The sequence below is a fragment of the Hydra vulgaris genome, chromosome 15, assembly GCF_038396675.1.
Source record: "Hydra vulgaris chromosome 15, alternate assembly HydraT2T_AEP".
In the NCBI taxonomy this organism is placed as follows: Eukaryota; Metazoa; Cnidaria; class Hydrozoa; order Anthoathecata; family Hydridae; genus Hydra; species Hydra vulgaris.
Genome location: NC_088934.1, coordinates 40,689,652 through 40,714,498, shown reverse-complemented (window position 1 = coordinate 40,714,498; position 24,847 = coordinate 40,689,652). Strand labels below are relative to the sequence as shown.

Here is a 24,847-nt window from a genome sequence, read left to right as displayed (position 1 = left end):
CTCTAATAAAAAAAACTACGAAAATAATTTTGACACAAAAAACTTTTTTGTCCCACTGTGCACCTGAGACAAACTTATAAAAATACACCGATGATATACTAACTTATATCATCTATGAAAAAGATGTAATAAACCAACCTCCATCTGTTGTGGGTGGCGTTACAAACTGGGCTACTGTTAATGGCATGAAACTCAATCGTTTTAAAGTGCAAAATATTATCTATATAGAGTCGTCAACCTAATCAAGTTGCAATTCCTTTGCCAATTCTTTTAAACTCTAAACTCAAATCAGTTGAATGGTATAAGTATCTAGGAATCCAAATAAATAAAAATCTTAACTGGGATGATGAATGGATAAAAGTTCATAATACTATTAAGTCAGTACTCTACTTACTAAAACGCCTTGTAAAGATTGGTCACGCTCAATTAAACCTTCAAATTTATAGATCCTACGCACATCCTATCTCACATTCTGCACAGCGCCCCTATACTCTTGTCTTGCAGTATTTCAGCAAAATAGAGCTTCAAATATTCCACCAACAATCACTCAAAGTTATTGAGATCGATGCCATAAACTCACACCATTTCAATATATGTCACAATATAGATGAGGTTATTGACAAAACATATATAAATTAACTTAAGAAAATCCTATCTAACCCAACACATGCGATAACCTCAAAACTCAAACCACTGGCAGAAACCATGACAGAATATTGTTTAAAACCGATACTGGTAACGATACATTGTATCAAAAAACGTTTGTTCAGAAGTATTTACGTATACTTCGAGATGGTATCAAAAACCTATACCTTCGTAAGTAATTCACTGTCGGTAAATCTCCCACTTATCATTTTTTGACATATTAAAATAAAACTTCAGATACATTATGAAGAAAAAATTGTAAAACTCATTTATATGCTATGCAATTTTATAAATACTTATAAATAAATATACATACTCCGTAGTTCAAATTTTTGCGCTTCCACGTTTTTTTTCATTTTTCAATCTTTTTAAAGTTTTTAAAATATAAAGTTAAATATTTTTGTAGTTTCAAAGATTTTGTTTTTATAAAGCATTGAAAAATAAGTCTCCTTATTTTGGATTTTATTCTCCTTACAAAGTTTCCTTATTTTGGATTGAAGCGTTCATTTGTCGTTTTATAAAAATATTCCGTATTTTTGTTATTAAATAGTGTTAAAAATTGGCAGATTAACGAGCCTTAGTGGCCGAAGTGGTTCCCTCGCAGTACTCTCGAAGTACAACGCAAGAGTTTAAATCCTGTCGCCTACACATTAATTTTTTTTAATCTTTTTCAATTTTCTAAAATACATAGTAAAAAATTTTACATTTTTATTTGTATGCATAAAATATAAAGATATTATATACTATGACAAACGAAAGGGAGAGTGTTTTTAAAGATGCTTTTTCAATAACCACCAAAACAGCAGTAGAAGTTTCTTAGGCATATGTTACAATAGGATGACTTCAGTTATAAATGTTATTGTTAATGGGTCGTAAATCAAGTATTTTTTCAAAATGAGTTTAATATGTTTTTTATTGTTTAACAATTGACTCAACGATTTGTGTTTACAGGAACTGTGATTTGTGTTAGCAGGAACTATATCCAAAACGGTGCAAGAAACTTGCAAAGGTCAATAGTTTCTGTTAAATAAGCGTTATAAAATTAACTTTTTTTATTTTTGAACAGTTTGTGTTTTATGGTTTACGTCCTTTCAACAAAATCTGATTCAAATAATCAACACATTTCAAGCGGGTATTCTAAATATTATTTAAAATACCTCGCTTCGGGTATTAAATCCAAACCGCTTATAAATAGCGGTTTGCGCATTAACTACCAAAACGTTTTGGATTTCTTTTATAAGTTAATTATGTTATAAATTGTTATTTTATTCATAACTTTAAAAAGTATACAGCATGTACAGATTTTCTAGCGCTTACTAAAAATAATTGAAGTAAAGAATATGACCCGTATTTTACTGGTCATGACAGCTAGTTTACATTAGTATTATACCCACAATATTATGGGTTCATAGTAACATTTAAATTTAGTGTTGGAAATTTACACACAGTATAGGCGGAAAAAAATATTAAGTAAAAAATGGACTTTTTATTACCTCATAAAAACACTTATAGAATAATAACCATTTGATAAAAATTACTGTAATGCAGGTTATTACTATAACAAACTCTAGATAAAACTTTAGTCTGTGGATGGCTAGGTAAATGATTGATGGCAGTTTAAGTTTAAATTTTGTTAGTTTTTACCAAGTTAAATCTCAAAACGTTACCGATTAATGTGATATTTGGTCACAATATATTTAACAAAAAGGTTACTCGAGTGTTCTATTATGCAATATCAACATTTTTTATTATAATTTTTTTATTGATACATGTATCATTTTCTTTTTATAGACCAAAATAATTATTTTCTAAGCAAAGCGTGGCTTAACTTAACTTATACATAGCGTGAAACTCTCAGCATTTTCTAAGGTGTAAACTACTGTAAAAATGCATAAAAAATGGTTGAAAATGGATGGTTGAAAATGTTTTCTAAGGATATCAAATCAGAAACTTATAAAACATTTATTATTTATAAAACAGAAAAACCGCGAGAAAAACTATTTCTAAACCGCGAGAAAAACTAAAATCTTTATCTAAATAGAAAGATGTAATAAAGGGGAGATTAGTTCTAGTTGACGAGCAGTAAAAAGAGTCTTTAAAAGTGCGTTATCAAAAAGATCTCATCTATATTGCCCAGTCGGTGAATCAGTTATTGCAAATAGTCAGAGTATTTATCACGTATAATTTACATCCAGAAAAATGTGCATCTAGTTTTAAGTTTTAAATTAAAGTTCAACGACACATATTATTTAACAATACGTATAACCGTGCCCGGTTGTTTTAAATATAAACATATAACAAAAAATTGAAAATTAGCATGCAGAGCGCATGCGTACATTAAAATCGCTAGATCAAAATTCAAGTTTAGTGATAAGTCTTCATTTCTTTTAATCAAAAAATAGTCTAAAATTATTATCTTGATTTTATAATAACTTATATTCTATACCTATATATTCTGTCAGGAATATTCAGATTTATACGAGAAGCTATATGAAAACTATGACTTCAAATACTTTTGTGATGTATGTGAAATGTTCTAGGAGAAAGATATCTCTTCAGAGAAAATATCCGGTAAATTCATTTCACATATATCAGTATTTTTTCAATAATATAATATTGTATAGTATGATATATTATAGTTACTTCACTATAAGGTTCCATATTTTCAAGTTCATCAATATAATGATTAGTTTTAAGAAGAGATATTGTTCAACTATCATATGCTATATTAAACGATACTATCATTTACATCAGATCTAACACTGTAGCGGGAATATATCTGTTATCAAATAATGTATGTGTAATAGATAATAGCCACAAACAAAACTAGAAGTATAGATAGTATAAATATATCTATATTTCTGGTAAAGGTATTGTTGTTTTTTTTGTTGCAGATACACCTCTATTACAGTTTGCACTGATATGTTGGTATATGTAATAATACTTCAGCAGAACTATAAATTTTTCAGCTAAAACACTTTCATATATATTATTATTTGAGTGCAAACTCTACTGGAGTTATATCTATTATCATATATTTGTGATAATAGATATATGTGATAATGACTATTTCTCTAGTATTATTTGCTCTGATATGTTGTCAATGATCCTGAAGATCTTTCGTTACCGGAAAATACGTATAAACAGCATAAAAGAATCATCTCTCTGTGAAGTGGATACTCAAGTCATAGTCAAAATAGAGTATCAAACATGGCTGACTTTTCTGGTGATGTTGAATTCAGTGATGCTGAATCTGAATTGTACACAGTTTAACAAGACATACCGTAAACAATTAACTACTAGTTCTAATACAGTCTAAGTTTGAAAAATGTGAAATAACAAAAGGTGCCCAAGCAGGGTAAGAGCATTTAGATTTACAAAAGTTTGAAGTAGATATTAATTTCATAGCTGTTAATGTAAACACTGACGGACTTCCTATTTAGTGCTTTAATATTTTGCAGTTGGATTTGTTTGTTCAATAGTAAGTATAATAGCTTGTCCTTTTCCAGTGGCTATTTATGGTAGAAATGTAATACCATCAAGTTTTCTAGAAACAACTTTATTTACAAAGTTTTGTGGCATAAAAACTTATTCAAACAATTAATGGGTTAGTTAATAATAAAATACGATATAGATTTATTTGTTAGATGTTCCTCTGGTCACAAATCAAAAAATGAGTGTGATTAGTAAACTTCCAATAGTAATTTAAAAAAAGGAGTACTTATACAGATAATAACAGAATTTCAGGAACTGATTCTGAATTTGGGTTGAATGCATACCCATGACATAAGAATAGGAACAGCATATGATTGCTAATAAACAGTTTAGATATGGTTTCTTCATTTGCCATTAAGCCAATGCGCAATTTCTTTCTTGTAGTGTGTCATCAATTTCTTTATATTGGGTGAAATTCAAACAAAAAAAATTCATAATAGCTTCACTCAGACACGACTGATTTTAAATCAAATGCTGGAATTAGATAGGTCACTAATTTAGTTAGAAGTTAAAGAGTTCTGAACTAGATCGTTGGAAGACAAAATAGTTTTGACAAGTTATCTTATTTACAAGGAATAATGTGTTCAAGAAAATTTTAGACAATGAAGCTTATAATTTGTTTGTTGCATTTGCTCTTACTGTAAGAATTTTCAACATAAAGAATAATAATAACAAAAATTAGATATTGCAATTTTTTCAATGTCTTTTTGCCGCTTATATTCATAATTCATGTAAGATCTGTTAGTTTTAACATTTATAACTTGTTTTAAATTAATGATAATTTAAATGTGATAGTTGCTGTGTAAATGAAATACCTGCATTTAAATTCCAAAACTTACAGTGTTTAAAAAGACACAATAAGAAAATACAATCCACTTAACTAAATGATTTAATTGATTCTCTATTCCTTCAAACCCTTTAAGATATATTGTAAAAATATATATTAAAGGGTTTGAAAAAGAAACAAATACTTTCTATGTAGAGATTCCTTCTTTATAAAGAGAGTATTTATATAGAAAGATGGAATCTCTATGCATTTTAAAGTTATAAAACATTTCTTAACGAGGGAGCAAAATATTATTATTTTTAATTGTTGAAAGCAATATTCTTGCTGTTTCTTAAAAGCATCAGTTTTCTATTTCATAATAAATTTTTTGATTAACAAATCATTACCTTTTTCTTTAATGTAGACTTACTTACTCCTAATCATTTGGAGTTAAAGACTTCACTAATTTACTATTGTTTAGAAATTTGTAGATATAAGAAAGTTTTATTTATTATAATTCAAATATAATGTAATAAATCAATTAAAAGTAATTAATATATGTAATAGTATATAGTATATAGCTGATGAAAAACAAATTAACCAAATTAGAATATACCCGATAATAAATACAAAATAAACCCACTAATTAAGATTGACGTTAAAATTGTTATTTGAATTTTGTATTTATTGTGTTTATGCTTAGGTTGTTATTGATATGTATAATATTATAGCTGCTATTAATAAAAATTTTATTAAACAATTTAAAAACTAGAATAAAAAAATGAATAAAACCATTTATCGATTTAAAACACTTTAAACAATTTTTTAAAAACAAAACATAGAACAAAATATATATTATTATTTTAACAAAATTACTAGAGCGAAATATAGAAGCAGAAAGGATGGTATATCAAATTTTATATGGGACACTAATGTACCATATAAAATATTTGCGCCTGCTTTTATGCTTTGATTCTCACAAGTTTTTGTTAAACCCGAAAAGCCAAAATTATTCTGATGATAATGTTAAATGAAAATAAAACAACATTATTAAATAAATATAAACTAGATTCAGCAAGTTAAAAATAACTTAAATATAACAAAGTAATGCAATGGCGTAAGAAGATCAAAGAAAGTTTTGGGGACTGATCCTATAATGTTGAAAGCAGATCTTACTAATCATTTGGATGGTTACCAATCTTGTTAATAAAAACCATATATAATATGGATTTATATATCAAAAACATATGGATTTATATATCAAATAATATGGAAATATATATCAAATAATAAATGGATACACAAACATGAATACACAAATACTATGCATTTATATATCAAAAACACTCTTAAAACCACTTTTGTAATGCATGGTTTTGGTTAATATGAATATCAAAATATTGTAGTTTAATACGGCAATTTGTAAAGCCAAGTTGATGCTGTATTTAACTTGTCCAATTCTCAAACACTTAGATATTAGCATGGATAAAACATTTTAAATAAAGTTTGCATGAAGAAAAGTTTAGTCTACTATCTGAAATAGGATGTTAATAAATTTGAAAAAGTCAACGTAAAAAATAAAAAATATCTCGTAAAAAAACTCCTTACAAAAAGCGGTAACAAATGATAAATTTGGCAATATTGCAGGTGAGTAGGCTGCGAGGTGATTCATAAATTTAAGACTGAACAAAATTATGAAATTTTTCACTGAATTTATAAAAATCTAAGACTTAATTTAGATTTTTAATAATCATTTTATAAAAAAAAAAGGTAGATCTAATATTTTTCTAACAGTAATTATTCTATGGAATAGCTTCGCAAGCAAAATAATAAAAGCTGGTTTAATTTACATATATTTGGTTTGATTGAAGAACTATCTAAACATATTTTGTTGTGACATTTTAAAAAACCAATAGTTCTTCAAAAACTAATAATAGCTGTCAAAGTACAATGCTTTATGCTAATGTACTCTATATCTGTTTTACAACTGTTACATCTTGTATTATTGTTGTTGGATACACTTATTTTAAAATTTTGACTCAAACGCATCTAAATTCTTATGCATTATTATAGCATGACCATCTCTAGACTTTGCGAGGCGATACGGGCAAAATTTTTACATAAAAAATATTATGAAACAAGAGTAAAATATTTTAAATTAATTGCACTTAAAAATGAAATGACTTTGTTCGTTTTATCAAAAACAAAAACAATTTGGACAATATTTTTTGAGTGTTACTAACCTGATAAATCAATAGCTACAGAAAGTCATTATATGAGGTTTTGTTGTGTTACATTGTTTATAGTATTTGCTGGTTGTAACCTTTTCAGTCAAGCCATTATGGAGAAAAAAAACTTAAAAAAACTAAAATAAAAGTTAGATATATTGCACATTTTGTACAAAGTTATTATTGAATGAATAAATAAACATAATTTTTACCTGAACATCCTTTTTTTATAATTAAATTTCTTATTATGCTTGGTTGTGCTTTATACCATGGATCGGAAATATACAATTGTACTTTAGTAAACTCTTGCGGAGAAAAGTTTTTAACTCTTGTGAGAATCAGATTATCAACTTCTATGCTAAAAATGTAGTATCCATGATGTAGTACCTGGTTTATTTTATAATTTTTGCATCCTAAATTAAATGGCTTAGTTGCTATTTTGTATAATGTACGATTTATCATTGCTGAGAATTGCATTTCACCATTTGGAGTAAACCACATGCATAAAACACAAGAAATGTTGCCAGCATTAGTAAAAAAAAATACATTGGATAAAGTGGACAAATTATTTCCAGAAGTATATGAAGTTAAACAGATTTCAAATGTTATTTCATATTCTTTAGGAAAAATTTCAATCGTATGAAAAAGTCTGTTACTGTTTATGTAATATTCTTCTTTCAAAGAAAACAAATCTAAAAACAATTTAAATAAAAATGGTTATATAAACGAACCTGGCCCTCATTTGAAACTCTCAGTTGAAACCCTCAGTTTGACAATTTACTAAGTTAATGTAAGTTTTTCAAGTTTTATAAACCTTTTAATTTGCAAACATTTACATGTTTCAAACCTGGAAGTAAAGTTGGGTAAATGTTTTTACACATTTCTTTCAAAGTCCTTGAAGAGTCTAAAAACTTATGCTCACTAAATTGTTCTTACCGACTATGTTCTAAGCTATTAAAAATTATATATATATATATATATATATATATATATATATATATATATATATACATATATATATATACATATATATATATATATATATATATATATATATATATATATATATATATATATATATATATATATATATATATATATATATATATACATGTATATATATATATATATATATATATATATATATATATATATATATATATATATATATACATATATATTAGTGCCTGCTATTGGTAAAAGATTTATTTCTTTACCTGAGCATCTTCTCATTATATTAAAGTTGCTTATGTATCCCGGCTGTGCTACTGTCCACGGATCGGAAATGTAGATTTGTACATTATTGAATTCTTGTGGTGCTAAGTTTTTGACTGTTGAAAGAGTCCATCCATCAACTAGTATAGTAAAAATATAGCTTTCTTGGTATAGAGTCTGACTTATTTTATATTGTTTGCATCCTAATTCAAAAGATTTTGTCGTAAAACTGTAAGATGTACTATTTATTAATGCTGATAGTTGCATTTCACCAGTTTTGAAAAACCCCATGCATACTACACAATATCCGTAACCACTATTAGTGAAATTAAAAAGGTTTGACAAAGTAGACGAATAATTTCCAGAAGTAAACGTAGTTAAGCAGGCTTCGAATGTTATTTCATATTGTATCGGAAAAACGGCTATTGTTTGAAGAGGATTGTTTTGAAGTATGTTACTCTTTTCTATTAATGTAAATAAATCTAAGAACAATCAAATCCAAATATATATATATATGTGTATATATGTATGAGTTGCTATAAAAAAAAATTATATATTTACCTGAACATCCTTTTGTCACCAATAGGTTTTTTATATAGCCCGGTTGTGAGTCGTACCAAGGGTCAGAAAAATACATTTTAACGTTGCTAAATTCTTTTGCACTAGTGTTTTTAATCGTAAAAATATTTTTACCAGATATATTTATGGTAACGTTATAGTAGTGAAATAGTCCTTGACTAATTGAGTATTGATGACAGCCTAAAGTTAAAACGCTTGCAAACTTTTTAGAGTAAACGATATTATTAATTAATGCGTAAAAAACCATATCTCCTTTTGAGTTGAACCATATACCTATAACTCGGTAACTATAACTATTAGAGTTTCCTAAGTTAAAGTTAAAAACGTTTGACCATGTTGAATCAGGATCACCAGAAGTAAATGAAGTGAAACACGCTTCAAATGTTATTTCGTACTCTTTAGGAAAGACACTGAATGTATGAAGAAGTTTGTTCTTAGATATAACACATTTTTCATTTAAAGCAAACAATTCTATAAAATGTTAAAAACAAATAAATAAATAAGTATAAAAAATTTATTATAAATATCATCAAGTTTATCTTTGAGAAAATTAAAAATAAAATTATTTGTTCAGGATGGTAGGGACTTAATTATTTTATAAAATGTAGTTTTCTTTTCAATTTGTAAAACTTTTTCTAGTTTTCAAAAGTAAAATGTTTCATTTATTTGTTGAGTTCTTTTAATTTTTATCATTTAAGATTTTTGAATGTTTAATGAACGTATTGTATACATCAACATTGGTTGTATACGTCAAATATGTATATACATTAAGTATATACCTAATCTTAAAAAATCTTTTCTAATCTTTAAATTTTCTAAACTGTTCATTAAATATATATCTAATGTTGATGGCACTCGAATATACAATTATAAAAAATTATGGCCTAAATTGTGTACTGTAAACCACCAAGGTCCATATGTAATTGCTTTATGATATGGGAAAGGAAAACCTAGAGTTCTTGAAGATTACCTCAAAATGTTTGTTGCAGAATTAAAATTCTATTTTATAAATAGGTATGAAGTCTTAAAGATAATGATGCAATGTACATTTTTTTAAAATGTATAAAAGATCTTATTGAATCTAACAGCTATGAAATATATGATGAACAAGGTGAATGTCATAAAGGCATAAAAGTATTAGATAAATTTTACTAAATCTTTAATAAGATGTGACAAAAAAAGTAAAAAAATAAAGTTATTCAGAGCACCAGTTTCATAATTCACCATTATCAAAATAAAAATTCTAATGATGACTGGATTTTCTCTTGAGTAAATGCATTTAGTTTGTCTAGGAGTTACAAAAAGCTTATGAAGTATTGTACTAAAATAATAAAATTATTAACAATATATGTACTTATGTACACTGTATAGATTTTACTGTGTTTTTACATAAGAATCTATATATCCAAAGCAGGTTCTTATGTTAACAGATCCTAAAGGTTGACCAAAAAGAATTTTTCAGATTTTAAAGCAACTGAATTTTGCTTTTTTGTTATTATACACAGAATTTGTAATTACAAAATGCTAAAAACTGCACGACAAGTATAAACTTGCTTTATTATTATTGGCTTTATTAGTTGCAATGCGCTTTCTTTTTTCTGAGACAATGGTTAAATATAACTCAGTGGTTAATTTTTGTAAGGACATTTAGAATGGTTTCCAAAAGAATCAATTGTTTTTTATGAACCTTTGTTTACATCTTATAACTTGAACATTATAATTTAGTTGATAAAGAAATCTAATTGTTTTCTTTGGTTGTGGAGTGGCTGTCAATAAGTTTTTGATGTTTTCATCGTTAAAATCAAAAAGATATCCACTGAAAAATGGATGGAGGTAATAGTCTAGTGTAAATGCTGGTGTTTAATTGCCTTTTCTGGAAATATTTATTTTAGTTTTGATAAAAATCTTTTAAGAATTTTTGTACTAATTGGTTGCTTCCCTGAGTGAGGTGGACTTTTTAATAAAGTTTTCATGGGGACAAAGCATTGATAATATATAAACTGATTTAAGTACTTGAATAATAACTTCAAAAGATAGGAACTGTTAGTCTGTAGATACGGTGCTCTTTCAATAATCACCTTCAGTATAACGTAAGTAAATAAGTGGTATCATTAGTCAAAGGACAGAGCAAAGTCGGGTGAGCCAAACAAATTATACATTTTATATTTTTTCTATTCTCTAAGTTGCAAATAGACTTAAAAAATACCAAAAACTTTTTTTTGTTTGCCTGAAAATCTGTAAATCTTCACTTTTTTATTTTTAGAAAAAATTTTACGCATTTGAAGAGATAACCAAAAAATGTTATTATTACTTTAAATTTTACGCCAATTTAAAGACATAATCAGAAAATGTTATTTTTATTTTCGATGTTACGCAATTTTACGTTAATATTAGTTTAAATTTTACGCAAATATGAAGAGATAACCAAAAAGTGTTCTTTTTGTAGACGAAGAGAACTTTATTGTATACTAATATTTTTAAATTCATTAAGAGTAACAATGCCTTTTCCGTTTATATTTGTTGTTGCTCTAGTTTATAATCTTAAAATTAAAAGACTATTTGGGGAAGTGAGTTCAACAAGCAAGAGATTAAAACACAGAATTAAAATAAACAAAATAATAAATAAGAAAAATTCAGACAAAAATTTTATTTAAAAGACGCATAGTCGTACATAATTAAAATTTAGGCCCAACAATTTGTTTAAAATTAAATAAATCAAACAAAATTAGTTATGTGTTAAACTTAAATGCTTCTTGAACGTTATTAATAAAATAATTTATAATAATAAATGTTTAACTAGTTGCACCATTTAAATATTTCAATCTACACAATGAGTTACAATGAATTTAGTAGCCTGTAAAATTGAGTCTCACTTATTAATATTCTATTAAAAACTTGCTTGCTTCGTTTTAGATTATTTTGCTTATACACCGTCTAACTATCTAGCGACACACTAAATGAGTGTCTATATAAAAAAAACTAGATCTGAAAAGTGCAGTCATTGTAATAATTAAAAATTTAAACCTCTTAAATTTGATGAATTAAAAGCATAATTTTTCGTGCTTCGAGCCCACACCTCCACCTACTGGTGTGTCGGCTCTGTCAGATGATAATTGCGATACTAGATTCAATTAAAATTACAACGCAAAAAAAAAAAAAAAAATTACTGAAGCAATGATATTTTAAGAATAACTAGTTACCTAACAGATAGGTAACTAATAGCTATTAAAAAATCATTGTTTATAAAAATAATAATAAACCGCGCGTTAACTTTAAAATCACCATTAAAAATTTTATACTGGTTGATTTAAAAAGTAAAGCGCGTTATTCAGGAGCACTAGTAACATTCAGAGAAGCTAAACTATGAATTTCGCACATGTAAAAATTCCTGAACTTTTTAATATTATTTAAATATCCATTTTATCTTTTCAAGATGTATTTCTACTTTTATTAAAAACTGGGGTTACATATTGAAAATATTTTTTTATCTACGTTATCTTAATTAAATATTGTTTTAGGAAAAAACAAATCATATAAGTTATAAGTGCTTTAGTGCTTTATAAAGTAATGACACTATTAGAGTGATGTTACTTTTATGACGCAGTTATAATAGCGTTACAATTTGTTTCATGGGATAAATCAACTCAAATTTATTAGCCAAAAGTTATAAAAACCAAAACAAAACGAAAGACTTACAACTACAAGAGTAATAACACTATCTTCGCTATAGTTTATTGTTTTGTTCTTTAATTTTGATATATGATACAAGATAAGAAATTAAAATACGCAAGCAGTACTACACAGTTATTAATAATAAATTTACTCGATATAAAAATCTTTAAAATTATTCTAAAATTATTTGCAAAGAACCGAGCTGCGATACTAAATGAGACTAACGACATCATATCAATACAATGAGACTAACGACATCATATCAATACCGAACAACACCGGTATCGCTCGATAGCGATTCTGTTAGGTGTTGTATTATAACCAAACGATAACAAAGATTCGATACCGTTTATCTTGTTACTAGTAACTATTGGAAATTACAACGGAGCTAATGTTTGTAAGCTTATATATTTTAAATTTTCTAGCAAAAACAATTCAATCAAATCAATTAAGCATAAAGCATACGCATATAGTATCGCAATTGTAAAATGTTAAGTAATATGCAACAAAAAAAATAGTCTTAACCTTGAAAAGTCTGAAAAAATAGTTGAAACTTATAACATTTAGTATTTCAAATTATTGTTACATGTCATTAAATATAATTAAACTTGTTTACTTACGATAAATGCAGACAACTTTGCAAACCAACTTGACTCAACGCGCGTTATTGCTTAAAACTGTCAGATTTCTATTTATATCACCAAAAATTATATTGCTTGCTACTAAGTGCGATTAAAGTCGTCAACTAGCAACAAATTTGTTATATTTTTTTAGCTAGCTTCAATGCTTCAAATTTATAAAATAAACTATTCATTTCTTTTTAAATGAGGATTGAGATATACCTCATTTTATGTTTTCATACATCCACTATTTGCAGTAAACAAGAAACTAATTTTTCGTTAAAACTGAATAATAGTTATAATTAGAAATAAATATGACATACCGTAAACCTGAATATATTTGTAAAACAAAACAGACATCATTATTCTCATCTAAAATAATTATTTAAAACGATCCTCAGTTCATGAACGCAAGAATAACTTATTATTAAAATATAAAATGACCAAATAAAAAGTTATAAAAACACTCTTTTAAATATACATACATGTAATAATTAAATATATATATATATATATATATATAGATATATTTATATATATATATATATATATATTCTACTTTCTATTTAAAACGATCAGCAAAAATAATAACGCGTATTGCTCTTTTGTGACAGCAATAAAGGCGATGTAATTTACTTTTTTCAGTACTTCCCCAGGCAATATTAGCTTAGTTCATCTAGCAGCGAATAAATGAGAAATAAAGTTGTGTTAAATATTTCTGATTGAGATAAATTTGAGGTTAGTATAAAACTTCAAAATTTTCAGAGATTTTAGTGATACATAATTAATAAGCTTTTTTGTCTAGAGTTTAGCGGAAAGCTCGAATAAATCTTTTATTTATATATAAATTTAATATGAATATATTTTCCAGTTAAATAAGCATTTTATGTATTTTTTGCTGTTTCGAATACTTTCAAAGATTTTCGCATAATTAAAAAGAACATGTTTAATTAAAAGTAAAATAAAAATGACAGTTTGAGGATTTTGGTCATATTTTATATTAATTTTTTTTTGTGTGTAAATTATATATCCTTAGAAGCGTCATATACTACTTTACATTTGTGCAAAATTTTAACCCTTAATCTTCAGTTACAAAATAGTTATTGGTTTTTGATCCAAAGCAGACCTTTATTTTCAACATGTGCAAAATATTCCGGCCACTCTTGACAAATTTATAACTTTGCTAGTAATTTATACAGAAAACAATAACAAACCATATTGGAAAATAATATCTTACATTGAAAGTTAATTTATATACAATATAAAAAGGTACGTGTTGTTTACCTAAATTTTTTCTTTTAGTTAACAAGTTAATAAATTACAACATGTAAAATAATAAATTTTCCGTCTCAGTTTACTTGCCGCCGTCGTGCAGCGCACGATCTTGCCACCCCTAAAGCTGATGCTGTTTGTTTTATTTTAAAATTGGGTAAAAAGGAGTTATACATTTAAAAAAGAGATTCTGTTATCGTTTACCACCAAACGGTTTTTACAAGTCTGAACTTTTTAAAAACATAAACAACTCAAGATGTTTTTTTTTTTTTTTTTTTTTTTAGTTATTTAAGGTGCTCCCAGAAGTCCTTACGGTCTTATCACAGAGCACCGCGGGAGAGCATTTAACAAGAAGTTCACGCCTCCTTCCGTACCAATGTCGCTTATTTGGCTAGAGCTGGCATCGAACCTCGGACCTCTGGGTTCTGAGCCAGAACTCTAACCACTGCGCCACGGCTGCTCTTCGTGTTTTAAATTAAAAAGACTTTTGATATGAGAAACGTTATTGTTTAACTTTTAGAACTTTTTTTTTGCTTTTTTTTTTTTTTATATTGTTTTCTCTTACTTAAAAAAGCTCATTACCTAAAGCGTTTTAAACATGGCTTTACACAATATCCCAAATGATTTTTTTTTTTGCCTTTTTTTTCCCAAAAAATAGATTTCAAATGTTGCGTACAGAAAGTATTACTACATAATTAGTAAACTCGTGCTAATGCAAGTTTACCTTCTTTATCGCTCCTAAATATGTTTTGAATATACATACCGAATACTCAAGAAAAAGCATTCGTACGGAGACGAGATATTGATTCAAACGATAATAATAAATACAAATTTCTTTTCTTTAATTTTTGGTTTTCATAAACTTAATAAGCAGCTAAAGGAATAAATTCTTTATCTTTTTGACAAATACTAAGTTACACTAAAAGCTTGAAAATCTCTTTAAACAACGCCTTTAATTCCCATGCTATTAGCTACTAAAAAGTTAATATAAACTACTATAAACAAGTGTCCTTTCAAAATTGATAATCAGTAGAAAACTAAAATCTTTTTTCAAAACTAATTTTTATTGATTATATTGCTATTATTCAAGTCTTGTTTAACAGTTTTGAATGAAACAACATAAACAACATAGCGTCTCTTTTGATGTTCATCATGTTGTTGCTTTATTATTCTTGTTGTTTTAAACTTCATTATGGTTCTTTTTTCTATAAATCTAAGTTCTATTCCAAACCTTCGTGTTTTAAATTAAAAAGACTTTTGATATGAGAAACGTTATTGTTTAACTTTTAGAACTTTTTTTTTGCTTTTTTTTTTTTTTTATATTGTTTTCTCTTACTTAAAAAAGCTCATTACCTAAAGCGTTTTAAACATGGCTTTACACAATATCCCAAATCATTTTTTTTTTTGCCTTTTTTTTCCCAAAAAATAGATTTCAAATTATTAAACCTTATTGGTAGGTTAAAGAAAACTTGTTTATCTTTTGACAAATTTTTTGATGTTTGACATTCAACGAGAGCGGACGTGTTTTAAAACTCTTTTTAAAGAGCTTTAAAACACGTCTGCTCTCGTTGAATGTCAAACATCATAAAATTTATAAAAGCTTTAAGTTTATAAGAGCTTTAAATTTATAAGAGCTTTAAATAAAAAGTAGTAAAAAAGAAGTTTTTCACTACTTTTTATTTACTTTTTTAAATAATATTATTGTTGCTATTAATTTTTTCTCTGCTTTCTGATAATTATTGGTATCGTTCAAATTATTGGAATGGATAAAAAAGTATCGGAAAATTCTTCTCTGAAATGCTTAAAAAGCAAAAAAACGACATCCCATCATGATTTTGAACTATCATCAATTGAGGTTAATAGCAAAACTTGCAAAAACGCAGTTGTACACGTCTTTTATAGGATCTCTTTTTTTAATGAAAAACCATTTAACAAGCAAGTTAAAAGGTACTTTTGGTACTGTTGATGATTACATTTTACAAAATTAGAAAAAAATAGAATAAAAAATAAATATTTTGTGGTTTAAAAGCTATTTATCAAATAAAAAGCAATACCTTTCTAATAATGAAGGTAAAACGAACTGTATGAATATTTCTTGTAGGACTCCTCAGGGATTAATAAAGTGACAACTCTTCTTTCTTATTTATTTACAATTTTATTTGCAGATGACACAAATCTATTTTATGCACTTAACTGTATTTAAGTCAGTAATTAAAGAACTATTAAATCTTGAATGGTTTGAATGATTTAAAGCTAACAAATTGAACTATAATAATACTGAAATGGTTTAAAAACTGAAATACTGAATGGTTTAATGCAAACAAATTGTCACTAAGTTTGATTAAAATTAAATATACTTTTTTCCATCGTTTTCATGACCGAGATAAAATTACTTTAAAACTTCCGAATCTTTGTATTGCCAATCAAGACATCAAAAGTGAAATGAAGAAAATGTGACTTAATGAGATCACATACATTATACAAAAAATATAAATCTCAGAACATTAGCCTACTTTGTAATGCAAAACCTCTTTTAGATCCAATTTGCTTAACACTTTTATATTTCCTGTTTGTTTATTGCCTCTATAATTACACAAATATTGCTTAGTGCAAAATAAAATAAAAAAGTATTTAATAAACAAAAGCACGCAATCAGAATCGTTTCTAATGTCGGCCGTTTTACACATTCCCGAGCATTATTTGTTAAATGGAATTTAATGAATGAAGTTTCACTTTCTAATAGAGGGCCAAAATTATGGAATAAAATATTAATTAATGAACTTAAAACAACCGCAACGCTAAATGAGTTTCAGAACAAACAAAGGCAAAAATTGAACAACGAGGCGTTCAGAATTCTATTAAAGTATTAGTGGTTGCAACTGATAAACTTACTTAATATCTAGAGGTTTGTCGTTATTTATTTGACGATCTTAGAAAGAATTATGTCACTAGTTGTTGCTTCAACTCTTGATATATAAGATAATGAATGATGTAAAAAGAACGCTTTAGGATTATGAGTGCCTGTATGTTTTTAATTATACAATTTTTATTGAACTAAATATTTTATCTAAGCATTCACAGTATATCTTAAGCGATAAAAAAAGGAAGGTAAAGTAGGAAATTAGAACCTATGATTTTTATTAATAATGTTTTATGAAAAACGTTTTATATTTTGTTACGTGTGTGCTACGAGTGTTACGTTTTTTGATTTTTTTAATTTTATATTTAAGGTATAGATAAAAGAGCTAAAAAAATGAATCGTAATAAATATCATTATTATTATTGTTATTATTATTATTAATATTACTATTATTATTATTATCATTATATTATAAATAGCTCAGACATGTTCCAGAAGCAAAAATATTTTCTCGCGGAAACAGCAATAATGTATGCAGTCGTATGGGATACGCTAAAATTATACTAAAAGCATCTGGCAATATAGATAAAAAAGATAATTATATAACAATTAAATATGAAGAAACAACAAAAGTGATAAGACAAAAAAAGAATTGCAATAGATGTGAAAAAAAATATGGCAATTCTAATTAGATTTTTTATTAACATGAACAAATATTTGGTATCAACATGAGTTTGGAAAGGTATGGAATTAGATTTAAAAGTAAAAATGTAAATGATATAGATTGCAAATAAAATTGACTTGAGACTTGCTTATAATGCTTCAAGTTCAAAAAAATAAGCAACCACTTCAAACTCAGATTTTATCAAACAAGCCAGTAGTATCTTCTGTTAAAAAAACCTGACTGTTACTGATGCTGCAAGTATTTGTTAAGATAGGAATTCCCGAAATTCTGAATGTTGGATTACATTTAATTCAATTATTTAAAGTTTGATTCAAGTTAAAATATTGGTAACCCTGATTAAAATATTGTAACTTTAAGTATTAGAGTATTATTTTTATATCATAGCCCACGAAGTAATTAGAGCTATAAGTAATGGGAAATGCTTTGACTTACGTTAACACTTTTTCCAAAAGTTATGGCTATAAATAAATTGTCGTTATTTGCTCAGGATTGTAAAAATAGACAGACAAACAAAGTTTAATCTAGGCGCATTAGACACTTCTTAAGATATGCAAGTATTTAAGTTTAGATTGCAAACAGTAAGAATGTTTACTCAGGGCATCAAACTGAAAAAGGTTGTCAATAAGCTTAACGGTAAGGTCAAATTGAAGATAAAGTTGTATATTCACTATTATTCTCTTTACGTTATTAGCATACAACAAATCAAAGCCACTACGTATCGCATGAAGAAAAGATAGTAGGTGTAATTCATCGCTTTTTTGGAAAAAAAGCAATGAAAAACAACATAAGTATTGTTCCTATTCTAGTATTTCAAGATGCACGTTTAAAAAACAATAAAATAATCAAACTTCGACTTATAAAAACAGTATGCACATCTGGAAGTTGTCTGTCATATTATTATATCTGTTTTTCTAATTAAAAGTATTAGAAATATGCCTCGATAGTGAAATAGTGAAACACAGAACCTAAATAAATCATTTGATGTCAAGATTTGGACAAAACCCACGAAATTTGTGTCCATCAAAAGAATAAGATCAGCTATCATAAAGTTTAATGATGGCGAAATTGTTGTAATATTGCTATTTTGTAAGGGCGCGTACAACTTCCAGCAAAACTGAATGTTCAGCTGATCGGTTTTGCCGAACAAAGGCAATATTTTGGCCAAAAAGTTGAGTTCACAATATATTGTAAATTTGCCTAAAATTAAAATTTTTAGTACCGTAACTAGTAGCTACGGTACAAATGAGTTAAACTTTGGTATATCCGTATTTAAAATCTTAATATAACAAATTAAACCTAAAATAGCAAATAAATAGTTAAATAAAAAAAGAAACAAATGTTTATATTCTTAGTTTACGAAAGTAAATTAATTTAGCTAATATGTAATATAATAACTAATTAGTGAAAAAACTTGGATTTATTAAAGTTTATGGACGCAAAATAAAAAAGCTTAAAATAACAAAAAAATTAAAGCAAGGAAAAGATATATAAAAAGTATATAAAAAGGGGTTTATATGAACCTGTCAATTTTTTGTTTTCTGAAAAAGGTTTCCGCAAATGTAATTGTCTAACAAGACAAAATTTAGAAAATTATTTTCGAACAAAATTTAAAGATTATAATCTGTTTCGATTTTTCACTTAAATCTTTTTAATAACACTACCATGGCATCATTACTTTTATTTGCTAATGACACATTATATATAACATTCTTCAATGGGCTCGCAGTTACTTAGAATTTTTTTTAAGTCCAAGAAGTATAGTTCGTGAAGTAAAATAAGAAATTTAAAAAATCTTAAAACTATTTTGCTTCAAGTTATTTGTATAATTTTAAGAACTCGTTTTTAAAAATAGTCAATATTTGAATTAGTTTAATAAAACTCGCATTAATTTTTCTATCGGGGCTTAAACACTTAAATCAATATCAAAAAGTAATAACAGGGGAAAGCGGGACAACATGGCGAGTGGAGCAAGATGAGTTTTCATATAACAACTCAACAAAAAATCTTAAAATTGGGTGAAAACAAAACTGTATTTGCATCTTGTATTTTAAAACACCAATTGGTTTTTTTAAATATTATTAACGCAAATTTATATGCATAAGTTTACTTTGTGCGTTTATAAAAAAATACCTCGGTTTCGGTTTCTCATAATGGATGGTGTTCTTCAAGTGTAACTCTTTAAAAGCAATTGTTTGCAACGTGTGATTATTTTGTGCTACTTCAGTTAGAGTTCTGGGTAGTTTTTAAAATTATATATAATTGGAGGCTAAAGCTGCATAATAAGTCAAATCGCTCTAAGAATTTTAATATTTTTAAATTTAATGGTTTTATACTTAACGAAGAGTCCGATCCGGAACAAAGTTATTTTAGTGAAACAGATGCTTTACAAAGCAACTGCAGCTATTGTTATAATTTCGGAATGAAAGAATTCCTTGAGCTTGATGAATTTAATGCAATTCATATAAATATAAGAAGTTTAAAAAATTTTGAAAATCTTTGCAATAGTTTTGAGGAAAATCTAACTATTTTTAGTGTAATTTGCCTTACTGAAACTTGGTGTAGTTCTGATGACTCAAATTTAAATATAAAATACTTGGATATAATTTGATTTCATTAGGGCGGAAAACAAATAAACGCGGTGGTGGTTTAATTATTTAGGTAAAAGAAAACCTACGGTATTATATTAGGCATGACATGAGTATTTCTGACGTCAATAAAGAGGTTTTAACGATTGAAATATTGATCAATAAAACTAGAAACATTGTAATTAGCTGTTGTTATTGCCTACCTACTGACGAAATTAAAACATTTAGTACATTTTTACCAGATGATCTTATAAATAAAAGCAACCACGAAAAGAAATACTTTACATATTAGGTGATCTGAATTTAAATTGCTTTGAGTATCACGTCAAAAAGTACATAAATGGGTTTTATAATGGCCAATTAGAAAATGGAGCAGTCCTCTAATAAACAAACCAACTAGAATTACTCAAACAACAACTTCCTTAATTGATAACATAATAACCAACGATATTTTTAACAATTCGCCTAAAAAAGGCATTATAAAAAGTGACATATCTGATCATTTCCCTATTTTCTTTTCAATAGGTATTTATGCAAAAATTTTATATAATGAAAAAAAATCATTAAAAAAACAAATTTTTCATAATAAAAACCTATAATCTTTTGAATATCAACTTTCTTTAGTTAATTGGGACATTTAAACACTTTTCTGAAGACATTACTTTAATATACAAATCCTTTTTTTCAATTTTTTTAATGAAATTTATGACATCAATTTTCCCAAAGTTGAAATAAATTACAAATATAAAAAGTCAATTGCCGTGGATTACCAAGGGTATTTTAACATCTTCTAAAATTAAACAAAAACTTTTTAATAAATATTTAAATCAAAAACAACTGAGAGTAAGACCATTTATAAAAATTATGTTAGACTATTTGAACGCAAGGGAAAAATTCAAAATCAGTATACTACACTAATTTACTTGAAAAATACGACTTAAACTCAAAAGGCGCTTGGCAAATATTAAACGAAATTACTGGTATCACTAAAAAAATATCACATACTTTGCCCTGAGTTATTAAAGTAGATAATAAATTTTTTCTTGATCAAAAAACAATTGCTTCCGAATTTAATAAATATTTTGTACCTGTAGGATCAAACCTAGCCGAAAAAATTCCATACCCTAAAAAGTTAATAAAGGCAACATATGACCCTCTAAACTCGTATCTAAATTTTTTTGATTTGTCTTTTGAAGAGTTTAAAAGCACTTTTAACTTGTTAAAGTCAAATAAAGCTGTTGGTCCTGAAGATGTCAATGGGAGTGTTATTATAAACTATTTTGACGTTTTAAAAGACATACTTTTCTAAATTTTTAAATGCTCTATTAACCAGGGAGTTTTTTCTGATGATTTAAAAACAGCAAAAATTATTCCTATATTTAAAGAAGGAGAAAAAACTAATGTAAAACACTATCATCCCATTTCTATCCTCTCTGTTTTTTCTAAAATTTTAGAAAGAACTTTGCAGAACAGAATGTACAATCACCTTTTATCGAACAAATTATTATATAACATGCAATATGGATTTAAAAAAAATAGTTCAACAGAGCATGCTTTTATTCAGCTTACAAGAAGTATATCAGACTCATTTAATAATTCTTTATTCACATTGGGAATATTTATTGGTTTAGCGAAAGCGTTTGATACCATTGATCATAAAACTCTTGCTTAAAAATTAAAATATTATGGTATAACGGGCAATGTTTTAAAATTGTTAAAAAGTTATCAATTGTAAACAATTTGTTTACGCCAATGAAATATTTTCATCAAATTTGTTAAATATTACATGTGGAGTACCTCAAAGATCCATATTAGGACCTCTTCTTTTCCTTATTTATATTAATGATCTATACAAAGCCACGGATTTAATAACAATTATGTTTGCTGATGACACGAATTTATTTATGTCACACAAAAGCATTCCTACTTTATTTAATTGCGTGAACATCGAGTTAATCAAAATATCTGACTGGTTTAAGACTAACAGCCTATCTCTTAGCATTGATAAAACTGAATGGATTCTTTTCCACCCTCTTAGCAAAAAATATAAACTGCCAATTAAGATGCCTCATTTTGTTATTGACAATATACAAATTAAACAAGCAACAGTAACAAACTTTCTAGGTGTTAGTATAAATGAAAATTTTACATGAAAAAGTCACATTAAAAACTTATCATGTAAAATTTCAAAATGTATGGAAATATTGTACAAAGCAAAAAATGTTTTAAACAAAAATACTTTAGTACAATAATATCACTCATTTATTAATTTTCACATAAACTATACAAACATTGCTTGGGGTAGTACAAACAAAAAATAAACTTAAACCTCTTTATTATCAGCATAAGTATGTACCCAGTGGGCACAGGACCTAAATAAGACGTCTTTTGAACGTTCAAAAGACGTCCAAAACTTTCAAAAGACGTTTAAAAGACGTCTTTTTTACGTCCTGTGTCCACTGGGTAGCACGTCTCATGTATTTTAAAGACCTTTATACTCATGCCAAGCCTCAATTATTTGAAATGAAAGTTTTCAATATATATATGAGTTGAACATTTTAAATATTCTTTGTTTTATGTTTAAATATAAAACTGATTCATCCCCTATTTCTGTCCATAATTTGTATTCATTGAAAGATAAAAATAAATACATTTTACGCAATGATAATTTTATTAAGCAGCCCATTTTCCAAACAAATCTTTTTAAATTTTGTATCGATTATCGCGGACCAATCTTATGGAATGAAATAGTTTTAAAAAATTTTACTGAGGATTTTATTCATCAAAGTAACTACTTTTCTTTCAAAGGAAAGCTTAAAGAACTCATTTTTACAATAGAAGATGTAAAAATATACTTTTGATTTTTTTTTTTTTTAGTGATCTTTTTTAACCTCTATTTAACCATTAATTTATAATAATTATATATGTACCCCTACCAACTGTAAAACGAAATAATGTATCTTGTGTTTGTAACGAAATATTTTAAATTTCTTACTTCTTATTTTTTATCTAGCAAATATCTTAGCAGTACTCGACGACAAGACCGTATGGTCTTCTACCAGTTAACGCGTTCTTTTATTATTTAATAACGATATATGTATACTGTTTTTATTATTATATATTTGTATTTTAAATATTGTAATGAAATGCATATTTAAAATGTAATAAAAAGAACAAAACAAAAACAAAAAAAGTCATCTTGCCCCGGTCACGTGACCAGATAACAAATTTATAAACTTTTTACTTTAATATTTATTTCAAATTGTTATATTTGCAAACTAAAAATTCATGATGCCAGTGAATCAATTTAATAGCATTAACATACTGAGAAAGTATTATTGCTTCATGACTGATAGTTTTACAGTAACTCAGGGCTTTTTAAACGTTCGCCATGTTGCTCCGCTTTCCCCAAAAATTCTATATTAGTGTATTTATTATAAAAAAAATATTTATTAGTATATCCTTACCAAAAAAATGTTGTTTTTAACAAACATTTTTATATTAATTTGCAGCCGACTGACACCAAAAAAATTGCTGTATTTAAAATTTTGAATTGTTATTAACAACTTTTTTGATTGTGCAATACATTTAAAATAAAAATGTTTTATTCAAAAGAATTACGGTTTCAATATTGAATGGTAACAAAATTAAAAAAAAAAACGGTTTGAATCATTTTTAATATTGTTACCACATGACAATTGTTTTTCATAGATACTTTTGAATTCTGAGAAAGATTATTTATTAAAATCTTAAAAAGTAGCCTTTATCTAAATCTCTGGCCACAAAAAGGTGCTCCTACAGAAACAGGCGGCATAAATTTCTCGTGATTACATTTAAACTTGTGTAATTTCACCAGTTCAACTGAAATTCAATGACCAAAAAAATAAAAATTAATTTATTTTAAAAACGTTGCATTATAAGTGAAATTAAATTACTAGGTTGGGTCTAAACCTCTAAATATATTTTTGGTATGTAATAAAAGAGCAGATAGTTAGTTAGGATTTAGTTAATTTTTAGATATTCTTATCAATATCAGAAGTCTAATGTTCAACTGTTTTTTTTCAAGTTTATTCTTAGATTTAGCTCATGAGGTTAGTTTCCTCATTGCCAATACTGGTATGTTTTCTTTGCTGCTGTTACAGTTAAGCGTTTATCATTAGTAAACACTGAGGTAGAGACTAGATTTTGGATCAAATTATACAAACAAACTATATTTAAAGAAAAA

General features: G+C 26.5%; 1 protein-coding gene across 3 annotated transcripts in view; it reads right to left on the bottom strand.

Annotated features, from left to right (window-relative positions):
• Window positions 1–24,164, bottom strand: part of LOC136091580 (uncharacterized) — a 91,487-nt gene extending 67,323 nt beyond the window's left edge. Inside the window, exons 1-5 of one of the 3 annotated variants that reach the window (XM_065819275.1) lie at window positions 24,090–24,158; window positions 13,544–13,592; window positions 8,911–9,399; window positions 8,352–8,831; window positions 7,347–7,826 (exon numbers count right to left, since the gene is read on the bottom strand). In XM_065819275.1, the coding sequence (XP_065675347.1) occupies window positions 7,347–7,826; window positions 8,352–8,831; window positions 8,911–9,399; window positions 13,544–13,592; window positions 24,090–24,116 (1,525 nt within the window). In that variant the 5' untranslated portion in view covers window positions 24,117–24,158. Of the gene's footprint in view, window positions 1–7,346; window positions 7,827–8,351; window positions 8,832–8,910; window positions 9,400–13,543; window positions 13,593–24,089 lie in introns of all 3 variants that reach the window. The other 2 variants (XM_065819276.1, XM_065819277.1) reach the window with 2 other exon arrangements.
• Window positions 24,165–24,847: the final 683 nt, after the last annotated feature.